General features: G+C 45.4%; 1 protein-coding gene across 3 annotated transcripts in view; it reads right to left on the reverse strand.

Annotated features, from left to right (window-relative positions):
* Positions 1-14260, reverse strand: part of TRAIP (TRAF interacting protein) — a 41423-nt gene extending 27163 nt beyond the window's left edge. For all 3 annotated transcript variants that reach the window (XR_013527305.1, XM_078350949.1, XM_002758360.5), the window contains exons 1-3: positions 14052-14260; positions 3477-3534; positions 2887-2970 (exon numbers count right to left, since the gene is read on the reverse strand). Coding sequence is in view for 2 of the 3 variants with exons in the window: in XM_078350949.1 (XP_078207075.1) it covers positions 2887-2970; positions 3477-3534; positions 14052-14149 (240 nt within the window). In the remaining variant the exon portion in view is untranslated. The remainder of the gene's footprint in view (positions 1-2886; positions 2971-3476; positions 3535-14051) is intronic.
* Between the last annotated feature and the right edge of the window lie 324 nt (positions 14261-14584).

A 14584-nucleotide genomic window follows, 5' to 3' on the forward strand; every position in this document is an offset into this window, starting at 1 on the left:
GGAAGTAAGGTTGGGCCCCTGTGATCAGTTTCCATAGCACTTCTATTGCTTCCTTGGCCTCATTGCTCTGTGCTAGTCTTGTTCCCTCTGGGCATCAGCTGCCTCACCAGTGACACACAATAGGAATGTCCACTCTGGGTCTTCCTGATTCATAGTCTACTTTCCTCCAAACTCCAAACTGGCTCTGCGGACTACAGACCTTCCAGCCCCAGGATCCAATAGAGGTAGGTGTGCCAGGACAACTTTGTACCCCTGGATGAAACTTCCCATGTGTCTAACTAGCCTCTAACTAGACTGTTGTGAGGATCAAGTGAGCCTCTCAAAGCCCTTGCAAATGTTGCAGAGCCATGCCACAGAATCACTGAGAAGCTATGGCAGAACTGAACCCAGTTCCTATTCAGGAGGCCAGAGAACTCAACATCTCCATGAGCAAGTGAAGTGCATGCTCCATAACAAGGAAAACCAAGGTTATATAGAACTGAAACGTTTGACCAAGGGTACATGGTGGTAGCTAGATGGAATCCAGGCAAACCTTAATCTAGATCACCCATCTAAGGTCAACAGAAGACTCAGAATTTCACATGTGACCAAGAGTATGGCCTAGACCCAGTGGGTAAACAAGTCCCTGCTATCAAACTCTCCACCCAGGACTCTGGAGGCAGGAGCTTCTGGTGGCTGGGCTGGTTAGTATAGGCTGAACAGCTGGGAATGGAAGTGGTGGGTAAGGAGGGGCACGCAGGGGCTGCCTAAGAACAGATACCAGGCCATGGCTGCTGCACCACTACCCATAGTCCCCTGGCTTCTTCCACACTCCAGCAGGGGCTTCCAAGCCCTCGCTCCAAACTAACTAAGATGTTGCTACCTATCTCACAAACTTGGCTTGAAAACTGTAAATAAATCAAACTGCCTTTGCTGCTTTCATCACAGGGAAGACACTACTTAAAACGGGGAGCAGTTACCATGACAATGAACATGCTTTCTGTAAGCACAAAAGCTCCATGTTCCTGAAGCAGTGAGGTTCCAAGGATATCATGACACCCTAGGGCCAGAGCCAAATGAACTCTGATCTGACAGATACCCAGCAAATTAACCCTCAGAGCCCAGGGATCATTTGTGAGCCCCAATTCAACTTCCTCAAGTTCTCTGCCATTCCAGCCTGTTCGTGCACAAAAAAAGCCAAATTTTAGATTAGGAAGGGAAGCAGTAGCATATAGGAGGAAAACTACCCACTTTCCCCTAATATATGCATTTCCACCTGGGCTGCAAATCTTGATGCCAAGGGCTCTGGCCTCTAATCCTGGTCTAGGGAAGGCCCAGGCATCTGACTTTATACCAAACTCCCTAGGCAATTTTTTTTCTTTTAACTTTTTTTATTTAATAGAGATGGGGTCCCATTATGTTGGCCAGGCTGGTCTTGAACTCCAGGCTCAAGTGATCTGCCCACCTTGGCCTCCCAAAGTGCTGGGATTACAGGTGTGAGCCATCATGCCCAGCTCCCCAGGCAATTTTGAGGTACAAGCAGGCTAGGGAATGGTGAGTCCAGAAATCTTCCATGGCTGGGGAATGGAAGTTTTCTAATCTGTCACTATCTATCCAAGCAGCAAAATGAGCTGGACAGGATGGCTGCAGGTTCTTTAAAAGGTGGCCAGGTGTGGTGGCTCATGCCTGTAATCTCAGCACTTTAGGAGGCTGAGGCAGGTGGATCATGAGGTCAGGAGTTCAAGACCAGTCTGGCCAAGATGGTAAAACCCTGTCTCTACTAAAAATATGAAAATTAGCTGGGCGTGGCAGGCGCCTGTAATCCCAGCTACTTGGGAGGCTGAGGCAGGAGAGTCACTTGAACCTGGGAGGTAGAGGTTACAGTGAGCCGAGATCATGCCACTGCACTCTAGCCTGGGCAACCAGAGCAAGACTCTTTCTCAAAAAAAAAAAAAGAAAAAAATGGTGAGGAGACCACAAGAGAAAATTCAGGTTGTAATTGACCTGAAATTCCAACGGGAGGGTTTACAGTCAAGCAGCCCCCTACCTCTTCCCTCATAGTGTATTTCTCTGATAACTGTGTTTCATCACTTGTGTCCTCTGCTTTTGTTGTCCCCAACCTTGAAAACTGCACCAAGTCTCACCTCTATAACTTCATCTCTATACTCCAGGAACCCTCCACTTACGTGGAAATAGAAAGTGAACACCCAGGCCAGGCACAGTGACTTATACCTGTAATCTCAGCACTTTGGGAGGCCGAAGTGGGAGGATTGCTGGGGCCTGGGAGTTCAAGACCAGCCTGGGTAACATAGCAAGGCCCTATCTCTACAAAATTTTTTTTTTTTTTTAATTAGGGCCAGGCATGGAGGCTCATGTCTGTAATCCCAGCACTTTGGGAGGCTGAGGTTGGTGGATCACTTGCAGTCAGGAGTTTGAGACTAGTCTGGCCAACATGGTGAAACCCCATCTCTACTAAAAATACAAAACTGGCTGGCTATGGTGTCACACGCCTGTAGTCCCAGCTACTCAGGAGGGTGAAGCAGGAGAATTGCTTTAACCCAGGAGGCGGAGGTTACAGTGAGCCAAGGTCACGCCATTACACTCCAGCCTGGGTGACAGAATGAGACTATATCTCAAAAATAAATATAAATAAAATAAAATAAAAAAATTAACCAAGCATGGTGTTGCATGCTTAAATTCCTAGCTACTAGGGAGGCTGAGGTGGGGAGATCCCTTGAACCCAGGAGTTTGAGGTTACAGCAAGCTGATTGCACCACTCCATTCCAGTGTGGGCAACAGAGTAAAACCCTATCTCTTAAAAAGGTTAAATAAAAAAAAAAAGAAAAGAAAAGAAAACAAATTCCCAGAGGGCTTGGACTTCAGTAGAAACAGATAAATTCTGGGTACCTTTAAGAATTCTGCATCCAAGACATTCTCCTCCTCCTGGGCAAGATCAAAGAAGAGCTTATTGATAATGGTTCTTTTGCCAACCTGGATGGGAGAACAAGACAGAGTATGATTGTGTAGCTGGGTCATGGGCAAGGCAGAGAGTGTTGTACATGGGTCTCACTACCTGCTTACCTGACATGCATGTCAGGCCTGTTCTCAGACCCAACTTTTCAAAGTACATCTTTAAAGTCAAAAGACCTCTTTACCCCAGCAGGTACCCCAAGTTGGGGCTGTAGTCATATAACTACAGACCTATATGGTTAAGTGCTTAAAAGATACCTGAACTCTAGGTGCTGAGTCATTGAGGAAAAGGCAATGAACGAGGCCAAATCTACCGGAGTGAAAACTGGCCCAGGCAACAAGTTTATCTGCCGGGTGTAAGCACGTCTCCCAATCAACTCAAGGGCACAAGTAAGGCTCAACTGGCCTTAAACCAGGAGAGTCCAAAAAGGCCAGAGATACTGCTCAGTTTCAGAGTTCTTTTCACATTCCTGTTCTCTGCTAAGGAGAACTTTTCAGCTGAGGTGGTCCCACCCCAATACTCTCACCTGGATTCGGCACTGTGGGCAGGTCCGACTTGGTGCTGTTTCGAACCACTGAATTAGGCTGGAATGAAAAGCAGATTAATAGATTAATGAGCCCTTGTTTGTCTGAGGATATAAACCAGGCAAATATTCTGACCATGAAAGGGTCTGTTCTGCTCCTCCTTGACCTAGTGCCTGCCCAAATAAGAGGGGAGCGGCCAGGCAGATTATAGAATCTCAGCACTTTGGGAGGCCAAGGCGGGTGGACCACCTGAGGTCAGGAGTTCAAGACCAGTCTGACCAACATGGTGAAACCCTGTCTCTACTAAACATACAAAAATTAGCCAGGCGTGGTGGCAGGCACCTGTAATCCCAGCTACTCAGGAGGCCGAGGCAGGAGAATCACTTGAACCCAGAAGGTGGAAGTTGCAGCGAGCCAAGATGGCACCACTGCACTCTAGCCTGGGCAATAGAGTAAAACTGCATCTCAAAAAAAAACCAAAAAAACCCTCCTTCCTTGGAGGGGTGAGAAAAAAAATAAAATAAGAGGGGAGCAGCACAGGCAGTTACAGCACCTCCCACAAGGCCTAACGGGTACTCAGCACTCCAACCAGCTGGCCGTTTTTTTGGGCCCTGTTGGCTTGGCCAAAAGCTGTCCTCCAGGCAACCTTCTGGGCTTGGCCTGGGGATGGGAGAGATGACAGTCAAAGCTCAGGAGCCCTCAGAGATGGGGACTCTGATAATACCCCCATTTTAAGCTGGAATCCCAAAGATAATACTTTCAAGGTGAGGTTCAACTAGAAATAAAAGTAAGTAAGGCTACAAAAATATAATTAGATATAATGAATAAAATCTAGTATTTGATAGCACAACTGGGTGACTACAGTCAACAATAATCTATAGTACATTTTAAAGTAACTAAAAACATATAGGCCAGGTGTGGTGACTCATGCCTATAATCCCAGCAGGGGCCAAGGCAGGCAGATCACAAGCTCAGGAGTTCGAGACCAGCCTGACCAACATGGTGAAACCCCATCTCTACTAGAAATGCAAACATTAGCCGGGCGTGGTGGTGCACGCCTGTAACCCCAGCTACTCAGGAGGCTGAGGCAGGAGAACTGCTTGAACCTGAGGGAGGTGGCAGTTGCAATGAGCTAAGATCATGCCTCTGCACTCCAGACTGGGTGACAGAGTGAGACTCCATCTCAAAAAGAAAAAAAAAGAATTGGAATGTCTGTAACACAAAAAATGATAAATGTTTGAGGTGATGGTTACTCCATTTACCTTGATGTGATTATTACACATTGTACACCTGCATCGAAATATCTCATAAACCCCATAAATATGTATACCTACTATGTACTCATAACATTTCTTTTCTCTGAGATGAAGTCTTGCTCTGTCACACAGGCTGGAGTACAGTGGTGCAATCTTGGCTCACTATAACCTCCGTCTCCCTGGTTCAAGCAATTCTCCTACCTCACCCTCTCAAGTAGCTGGGATTAAAGGCATGTGCCACCATGCCCAGCTAATTTTTGTTTTCAGTAGAGACTGGGTTCATCAAATTGGCCAGGCTGGCCTTGAACTCCTGACCTCAAGTGATCCACCTGCCTCAGCCTCCCAAAATGCTGCGATTAGAGGCATAAGCCACCACACCCAGTCATAATTTTTTTTTTTTTGAGACGAAGCCTCGCTCTGTTGCCAGGCTGGAGTATAGTGGCACAAACTCAGCTCACTGCAACCTCCACCTCCTGGGTTCAAGCAATTCTCCTGTCTCAGCCTCCCAAGCAGCTGGGACCCTAGGCACATGCCATCATGCCAAGCTAATTTTTGTATTTTTAGTAGAGATGTGGTTTCACCATGTTGACCAGGATGGTCTCGATCTCTTGACCTTGTGATCTGCCAGCCTCAGCCTCCCAAAGTGCTGGGATTACAGGTGTGAGCCACTGCACCTAGCCAAAAAGTGTTTTTTTGTTTGTTTTTTTTTTAGGGAGTTTCACTCTTGTTGCCCAGGCTGGAGTCCAATGATGGGATCTTGGCTCACCAAAACCTCCGCCTCCTGGGTTCAAGCGATTCTCCTGTCTCATCTGGGATTACTCACTACTGAATAGCTGGATTAGAGGCATCCGCTACCACACCCAGCTAATTTTTTATTTTTTTTTTCCTTTCAGGAGAGAGCTGGAGTAAAATTTTGTATTTTTTACTAGAGACTGGTTTCTCCATGTTGGTCAGGCTGATCTTGAACTCCCAACCTCAGGTGATCCACCCACCTCGGCCTCCCAAAGTGCTGGAATTACAGGTGTGAGCCACTGCACACGGCCAAACATTTTTAATAAATTTTTGTTTGTTTGTTTTACAGAATAGACAGGGTGTCACTATGTTGCCCAGGCTGATCTCAACAACTGAGCTTAAGTGCTCATCCTACCTTGGCCTCCCAAAGTGCTGAAGTACAGGCATGAGCCACTGTGCCCAGGCAAAAAAAAAAAAAATTTTATTTAAAAAAAAAAGTAAGTAGTGGTAAAAGCAAAACACAGCTTAGCTTTGCATCATCTATGCAAGTGGCAAAGCTCAAGCCCTAAAATTTAATTAGTCTCCTACTACTAGACTCCCCTACTCCTAGGGAACAGGTAGAAACTAAGTCCTATCTGGAAAATGATACCATCATCCTGGCCTCAAATATTCCTATGTAAATAAATTTTCTTTCTTTTTTTTTTTTTTTAAGATGGGGTCTCAATCTGTCATCCAGGCCACAGTGCAGTGTCGTTATCTCAGCTAACTGCAACCTCCGCCTCCTCAAGTGATCCTCCCACCTCAGCCTCTCAAGTAGCTGGGACCACAGGCATGCGCTACCACACCCAGCTAAAATTCCTATAAATTTTCAAATACCATGTATAACATATAATCAAGGGTAACCAGGTGCAATGGAATACTATACAGCAAGAATAAATAAGTCTACAATTAAGAACAATATTATGAATTGCAAAAACATAACATTGAGGAAGATAAGCCAGACACATAAAGTTATATTCTGTATGATTCTATTTACATAGAGTTTAAAAGTAGGCAGGTCGGACTCGGTGGCTCATGCCTGTAATCCCAGCACTTTCTGAGGCCCAGGTGGGCAGATCACGAGGTCAGGAATTCAAGACCAGCCTGACCAACATGGTGAAACCCCATCTCTACTAAAAATACAAAAATTAGCAGGGAGTGATGGTGTGTGCCTGTAAGCCTAGCTACTCAGGAGGCTGAGGCAGGAGAATTGCTTGAACCCAGGAGGCAGAGGTTGCAGTGAGCCGAGATCACACCACTGCATTCCAGCCTGGGCAACAGAGTGAGACTCCATCTCAAAAAAAAAAAAAAAAGTAGGCAAAATTCATCTATGCTCTCAAAGTCAAGAAAGTAACTATCTTAATATGGGGAGGTGGAGGGAGGTTGGCAGGGGCTGGAAGAACATATGAGGAGATTTCTAGAGCTGATAAGAGCCTGCTTTTTCCTGCTTTTTTTCTTTCTTTTTTTTTTTTTTTTTTAAGACTTTTGAGACAGGGTCTCACTCCTGTCACCCAGGCTGCAATGCAGTGAAGCAATCACGGCTCACTGCAGCCTCTACCTCCCAGGCTCAGGTGATATCACCTCAGCCTCCCCGGTGGCTGGGACCATAGGCACATCCCACCATGCCCCACTAATTTTTTGTGTTTTTAGCAGAGATTTCATTATGTTGCCTTGGGTTTCGTCATGTTGCCCAGGCTGATCTTGAACTTCTGGGCTCGAGCAATCTGCCTACCTCAGCCTCCCAAAGTGCCTGGATTACAGGCGTGAACCAACACACCCAGCCACACCCTGTTTCTTGATCTGAATTCTGGCTGCATAGGTATGTTCAGTTTGTAAAAATTCTGCAAGTTATATACTTAGAAAATGTGTACTTTTTTGAACTACATTATAATCAATTAAAAAAAAATTTTTTTTTTGAGATGGGGTCTCACTCTGTCATCCAGAATGAAGTACAGCAGCACAATCATGAGTCACTGCAGCCTCCACCTCCCAGGCTCAAGTGATCCTCCTGCCTCAACCTCGAGAGTAGTTGGGACTATAGGCACAGGCCACCACGCCCAGGCAATTTTTATTTTTTTACTTTTTTGTAGAGATGGAGTGTCACTATGTTGCCCAGGCTGGTCTTAAACTTCTGGGCTCAAGCAATCCAGCCACCTCCCAAAGTGCTGGGATTAAAGTGTGAGCCAACATGCCTGGACAAAATAAAATCATCTTTTTAAGTAAATAAGCATACAAGAGGCCAGGCATGGTGGCTCACGCCTGTGATCCCAGCACTTTGGGAGGCCTAGGCAGGTGGATCACCTGAGGTCGGGAGTTTGAGAACAGCCTGACCAACATGGAGAAACCCTGTGTCTACTAAAAACACAAAAATTAGCCAGGCGTGGTGGCACATGCCTGTAATCCCAGCTACTTGGGAGGCTGAGGCAGGAGAATCACTTGAACTCAGGAGGCAGAGGTTGTGGTGAGCCAAGATTACACCACTGCACACCAACCTGAGCAACAAGAGTAAAACTCCATCTCAATAAAAAAAGTACACAAGAAAAAAAAGCACTATGAGGCCAGGCGTGGTGGCTCACGCCTGTAATCCCAGCACTTTGGGAGGCCGAGGCGGGTGGATCATGAGGTCAAGAGATTGAGACCATCCTAGTCAACATGGTAAAACCCCATCTCTACTAAAAATACAAAAAATTAGCTGGGCATTGTGGTGCGTGCCTGTAATCCCAGCTACTCAGGAGGCTGAGGCAGGAGAATAGCCTGAACCCAGGAGGCGGAGGTTGCAGTGAGCACACTCCAGCCTGGGTAACAAGAGTGAAACTCCATCTCAAAAGAAAAAAAAAGCACTATGAAAACAAACCAGAAGAAATGCCCACAAAGACTTTAGGTATTAGAATTGCCAGGCACAGACCAACCACATTATGCTAAAGAAATAAAAATCAAGTTTGAAAATATCAATAGAGAATTAGAAACTAAAATGTGATATAGCAAAATTTTAAAAGAACCAAACAGAAATTCCAAAACTGGCTAAAATTAAGAAGTCAACAGAGCTGGATGTGGTGGCTCACGCCTGTAATCCCAGCACTTTGGAAGGCCAAGGTGGGCTGGTCTCAGGAGTTTGAGACCAGCCTGGCCAACATGGTGAAACTCCATCTTTAAAAATAAATAAATAAATAAATAATTCTTTTAAAAAGTCAATAGGAGCCAGGTGTGGTGGCTCACATTTGTAATCCCAGCACTTTGGGAGACCAAGGTGTGTAGATCACTTGAGGTCAGGAGTTCAAGATCAGCCTGGCAAACATGGTGAAACTCCATCTTTACTAAAAATACAAAAATTAGTTGGGTGTGGTAGTGTGGGCCTGGGGAATAGAGCGAGATTCCATCTCAAAAAAAAAAAATTCAATTAGAAAAGAAATTAATGAATCTGTGTAAGAGCCATTTAAACACAATTGAAGAATTAATTTAAAGATAGATCAGAGGAAACACTAAGAATTAAAAAGATGGGAAAATATAGAAGAGATTACATTCTGGTTGGGGAGACAGAAAAAATACATAAAAGAGATAATAGGCTGGGCACAGTGGCTCATGCCTGTAATCTCAGCACTTTGGGAGGCCAAGGTGGGTGGATCACCTGAGGTCAGGAGTTCAAGACCAGCCTGGCCAACATGGCAAAACTCATCTCTTTTAAAATAAAAAAGTAAAAAAAAAAAAAATTTAAAAAGAGATAAGAGACATAGAAGATACTCTGAGAAGGTCTAGTATACATATAATTGGGAGTTTCAGAAAGAAAATAGGAAGTAGAATAATGCCCTCATCACCAAAATATCCATGTCCTAATCTCCAATGGCTGTGAATTCCTTTAGATGAAAGAGGTTTTTTTTTTTTTTTTAAGACAGTCTCGCTCTGACACCAGGCAGGAGTGCAGTGGCACAATCTCGGCTCACTGCAATCTCCGCCTCCTGGTTCAAGTGATTCTTCTGCCTCAGCCTCCTGAGTAAGTGGGCTACAGGCCCGCACCACCACACCCCGCTAATTTTTGTATCTTTTTTTTTTTTTTTAGTAGAGACAGCGTTTCACCATGTTGGTCAGGATGGTCTCAATCTCTTGATCTCGTGATCCGCCCACCTCAGCCTCCAAAGTGCCGAGATTACAGGCATGAGCCACCGCACCCACTGGCAAGAGGAATTTTTTAGCTGTGATTAAGGATCCTGAAATGTGGAGATTATCACAAGGATCCTTGTAAGAGTGAAACAGATGTGTCAGAGGCTTGTAGAGAGATTTGGAGGTGGAACACTACTGGCTTTTTTTTTTTTTTCAGACGGAGTTTCACTCTTGTCACCCAGGCTGAAGTGTGATGGCATGATCTCAGCTCACTGCAACCTCCACCTTCCGGGTTCAAGCAAATTCTCCTGGCCCACTACTGACTTTTTTAAGATGGAGAAAGGGGCCATGAACCAAGGAAGGCACAGTCTTACTGACACCTTGATTTCAACACCGTAAGACCTAATATTTGTATTTTTAATAAAGATGGAGTTTCACCATGTTGGCCAGGCTGGTCTTAAAACTCCTGACCTCAAGTGATCCATACACCTTGGCCTCCCAAAGTGCTAGGATTACAGGTGTGAGCCACCACATTATGCTAAAGAACTGTAACATAATAAATTTGTATTATTTTATGCCACTAAGTTAGAGGTAATTTTGTATAGCAGAAACGAGAAACTAATACAGGACAAAAAAAAGTACGCCAGGTGTGGTGGCTTATACCTGTAAATTCCAGCACTTTGGAAGGCCGAGGCAGGTGGATAACCTGAGGTCAGGAGTTCGAGACCAGCCTGATCAATACGGTGAAACCCTGTCTCTACTAAAAAAATATAAAAATTAGCCAGGCGTGGTGGTGGGCACCAGTAATCCCAGCTACTTGGGAGGCTGAGGCAGAAGAATCAGTTGAACCCGAGAGGAGGAGGTTGCAGTGAGCCAAGATCGCGCCATTGTACTCCAGCCTAGCCATGAGAGCAAGAGTCCGTCTCAAAAAAAAAAAAAAAAAATTAGCTGGACGTAGTGGTACATACCTGTAGTCCCAGCTACTCGGGAGGCTGAGGCAGGAGAACTGCTTGAGCCCAGGATGCAGAGGGTGCAGTGAGCCAAGATCATGCCACTGCACTCCAGGCTGGGTGACAAAGCAAGACTCCACCTCAAAAATAAATAATAATACAGGATAAAAAAGCAAATGATATAGAGGCAATATATGAAGAGATAATGGCTGACAATTTTCCAGAACTGATTAAAGAAATTGCTCCACACGTTAAAAGAAATTTAATGAATCCCAAGCAGAATTAGTGAAAAGAAATTAAGCCAGGCACAGTGGCTTGTGCCTGTAATCCCAGCACTTTGGGAGGCCAAGGTAGGCAGATCCTATGAGGTCAGGAGTTCGAGACCAGCCTGGCCAACATGGTGAAACCCTGTCTCTGCTAAAAGTACAAAACTTAGCCAGGCGTGATGGCACATGTCTATAGTCCCAGCTACTCGGGAGGCTGAGGTAGGAGAATCGCTTGAACCCGGGAAGCAGAGATTGCAGTGAGTTGAGATTATGCCTCTGCACTCCAGCCTGAGCAACAGAACAAGACTCTGTCTCAAAAAAAAAAAAAGAAAAAAAAGGTAAAAAGAAATTCATATTGGATATACTATACTAAAACTGCAGAAAGCCAAAATCAGAGAAAACTCTAAAGGCAACAAGAGTGGGAGGATAGTGTTCCAAAGTATGCTTAAAGGAGCAACTGATAAACTAAAACTAGACTAGATAAGGGCTGGGTGTGGTGGCTCACACCTGTATTCCCAGCACTTCGAAAGGCTGAGGCAGGATGGTTGCTTTAGGCCAGGAGTTCTAGACCAGCCTAGCCAACATAGCAAGACCCTGTCTCTAAAAACAATAATAAAATAAAATAAATCAGATGAAAAAAACGTATACCATGCAGTCACCAAAAGAGAGCTGAAATGGCTATACTAATAGCAGATAAAATGGACTTTAAATTAGACAAGATAGACTTTGAGTTAAAGTTACAAGAGAAAAAGGACAGTATACGTTAACAAAAAATTCAATCCTGCAAGAAGAAAAAATTGTAAACTCCAGCCTGGATAACAGAGCACGATCCTGTTTCAAAAGAAAAAAAACTATTCCAAACAAAAACTTTATTTAAAAACACACAATTGGCCAGGTGTGGTGGCTTATCCCTATAAATCCCAGCACTTTGGCAGGCCAAGGAGGGTGGATTGCTTGAGTACAGGAGTTCCAAACCAGCCTGGGCAGCATGATGAAACCCTGCTTCTACAAAAAAAAAAAAAAAAAAAAAAAAAATTAGCTGGGTATAGTGACACACACCTGTAGTCCCAACTACTTGTGAAGCTGAGGCAGGAGGATAGCTTGAGTCCAGGAGGTCGAGGCTGCAGTGAGCAGAGATTGCACCACTGCAGACCAGCTTGGGCAAGAGAGTAGGACTCTGTCTCAAAAACGACAACAATAACAACAAAAACAAAACACCACGTATGTACACAATTAAAATGTTCAACAATAATGTAGAAGTGGGAAGACAGTGTTAATAGTCTAAGCTCTTTGAGTTGCCTGGGAAAATGAGAAAGGTGTTGATGAACCTTGAAATTGGTAAGTTAAGGCTATATACCTTAATTTCTAGGATAACCACTAAAAAATGGAAATGGGGGAGGAGGGAGGCTTGGGGAAAAAAAATAGAAATGGGGTACATAACTTCCAAAGTAACCAAAGGAAAAATGGAGAGATACAGAATATTTAACCAATTCACACCAAGGCAAGAAAGGAGAGAATAAGATATAATAGGCAAGACAAAATAGAATAAACACAATAGACTGACTCTTCATTTCATCAGTAATTGCAACAATTTAAGTAGACTAAATGGTCCACTTAAATACAAAGATTATCAGACTGAATTTTTTAAAAGTCCAACTAAATGCTGTTTTCTGAGGCTGGGCACAGTGGCTCACGCCAGTAACTCTAGCACTTTTGGAGCCCAAGGTGGGTGGGTTGCTTGAGTCCAAGGGTTCAAGACCAGCCTTGCCAACATACCAAGACCCCATCTCTACTAAAAAATAAAAATAAAAAATTAGTCGAGCATGGTGGTATGTGCCCATAGTCCCAGCTAATTGGGAGGCTAAGATGGGAAAATTACCTCATCCCAGGAGGTCAAGGCTACAGTGAGCCGAGATGGCACCACTGCACTGCAGCCTGGATAACAGAGTGAGACTCTAACTCAAAATAAAATAAAATAAAGATCTTTGGGTTAGATTAAAGTAATATTTAAAATATAAAAAAAGGAGATAAATGCTGTTTTCAAGGGAAACATGTAAAATGCAAGCACACAGAAAAGTTTTAAAGTAAAAAGATAGGCCAGGCATAGGGACTCATGCCTGTAATCTTAGCATTTTGGGAGGCTGAGGAAGGTGGATCACCTGAGTTCAAGACCAGCTTAGCCAACATGGAGAAACCCTGTCTCTACTAAAAATACAAAAATTAGCTGGGTGTGGTGGTGCACACCTGTATTCCCGGCTACTCAGGAGGCTGAGGCAGGAGAATTGCTTGAACCTGGGAGGTGGAAGTTGCAGTGAGCCGAGATTGCACCACTGCACTCCAGCCTGCGTGACGGGAGCAAGACTCCATCTCAAAAAAAAAATAATAATAATAAAATAAAGTAAAAGGATAGAAGAAAACAGAGTAGGCAAACAGAAAATAAAGTACAGTACTCTTAGAGGCGAGCTTAATTTCTATTCTAACCAAACAGCAGTGGCTCCCTCAGCATGGGGTTCAGGCTGTCAGCAACAAGGCTTTGCAAGTAAGCCAGCAGCCATCAGGGTCATGCCTGCCTCTCTGCTTCCTAGGGCCTTTTGCCCCACAATCCCCCTGTGATTATTATCACCCACCATTCCCAGGTGTAACTCTGCCTTTATCTCTTTTGCTAGGAGCTCCAAACCAGCCTATCCACATCAGCTAGGGGACTCAAGAGAATAGCCCTACACAGTCAGCAGGACCCCTGAATAGGGGAGCATCTCCTTGCTTCCCCCTGTTAAACGGGTATGCTGACGTGGCGAATATATTGGGGTCTGGCCAGTGAGATGACTCTGGGTAGAATAATTTCAAACCCTCAAGTAAGCCACAGCAAATCCTCTTGGGTGGCCAGAAGCCTACCAGGTTTCTATCTGGAAGAAATAAAGGGGCTTGTTGATGTGGTGAAAGCTCACCCTTGCCCGGGCGAACGGTTTTGAAATCACATCTGATTGCATAGGTGATCAAGGAAGCAACTATCTTCACTTAGCCATCTCTGTCCCCTTCAGGCTTGGCTCAGCTATCACCACTGCCAGAAAGCCTGTCCTGACCCACTTCTGCTCAGGTTGGGAAGCTGCCGTGGGGCCTTGTTTAGGAAGGTTCTTGACACTTGTCTGGATTCCGGGGAAGGACTGCCTGGAGGCCCGACAGTTCACCGTCCTGAAGCGGTACCCGGGCAAGCATCGGGCCCAGACGCCGCAGTCACTCACCACTGCAGGTGGAAAGTGTGGCCGCAGTGGATGGCAGCCACATCGCGGGAGTGGTCAAAGAAGTCGGAGCAGATAGTGCACAGAGCACGGATAGGCATGATGGCTGGACTCAAGGGGGCCCAGGTAACCAAGGAAACTGCTACAGGTTCGGCTTCGTGGACGCGCCGCCGCGCCTCCACTCGCTTCAAATTTGGCTCCGCTGCACGACTTCCTTGAGTGGGCCGGAAGTGACACAAAACTCTGAGCGGAGCCTGAATACTTTGTCTGGATTGGACAAGCCCTTGGAGGGCGGGACCAAGGACGACGCTTAGCGGCCCCAGAGGCAGTAGAGAATCCTGGGCGGAGCGCCGGCTCTATGGCGTCATCTGGGAGGACGGACTCGACCTACCACTTGAGAGCGCAGCGTTATATCAAGGCAGAAAGCAGCGAGGCTGCCAACTGGATCCTTTTCCAGGGAAAGGCAGCGTGTTGTGGTCCCAAACCAGAGCTGGCGCGAGGCAGTCTGGGCCAAGGGAAAGAAAACGGCAGCCGCA

The sequence above is a fragment of the Callithrix jacchus genome, chromosome 15 (genome assembly GCF_049354715.1).
Source record: "Callithrix jacchus isolate 240 chromosome 15, calJac240_pri, whole genome shotgun sequence".
NCBI lineage: Eukaryota > Metazoa > Chordata > Mammalia > Primates > Cebidae > Callithrix > Callithrix jacchus.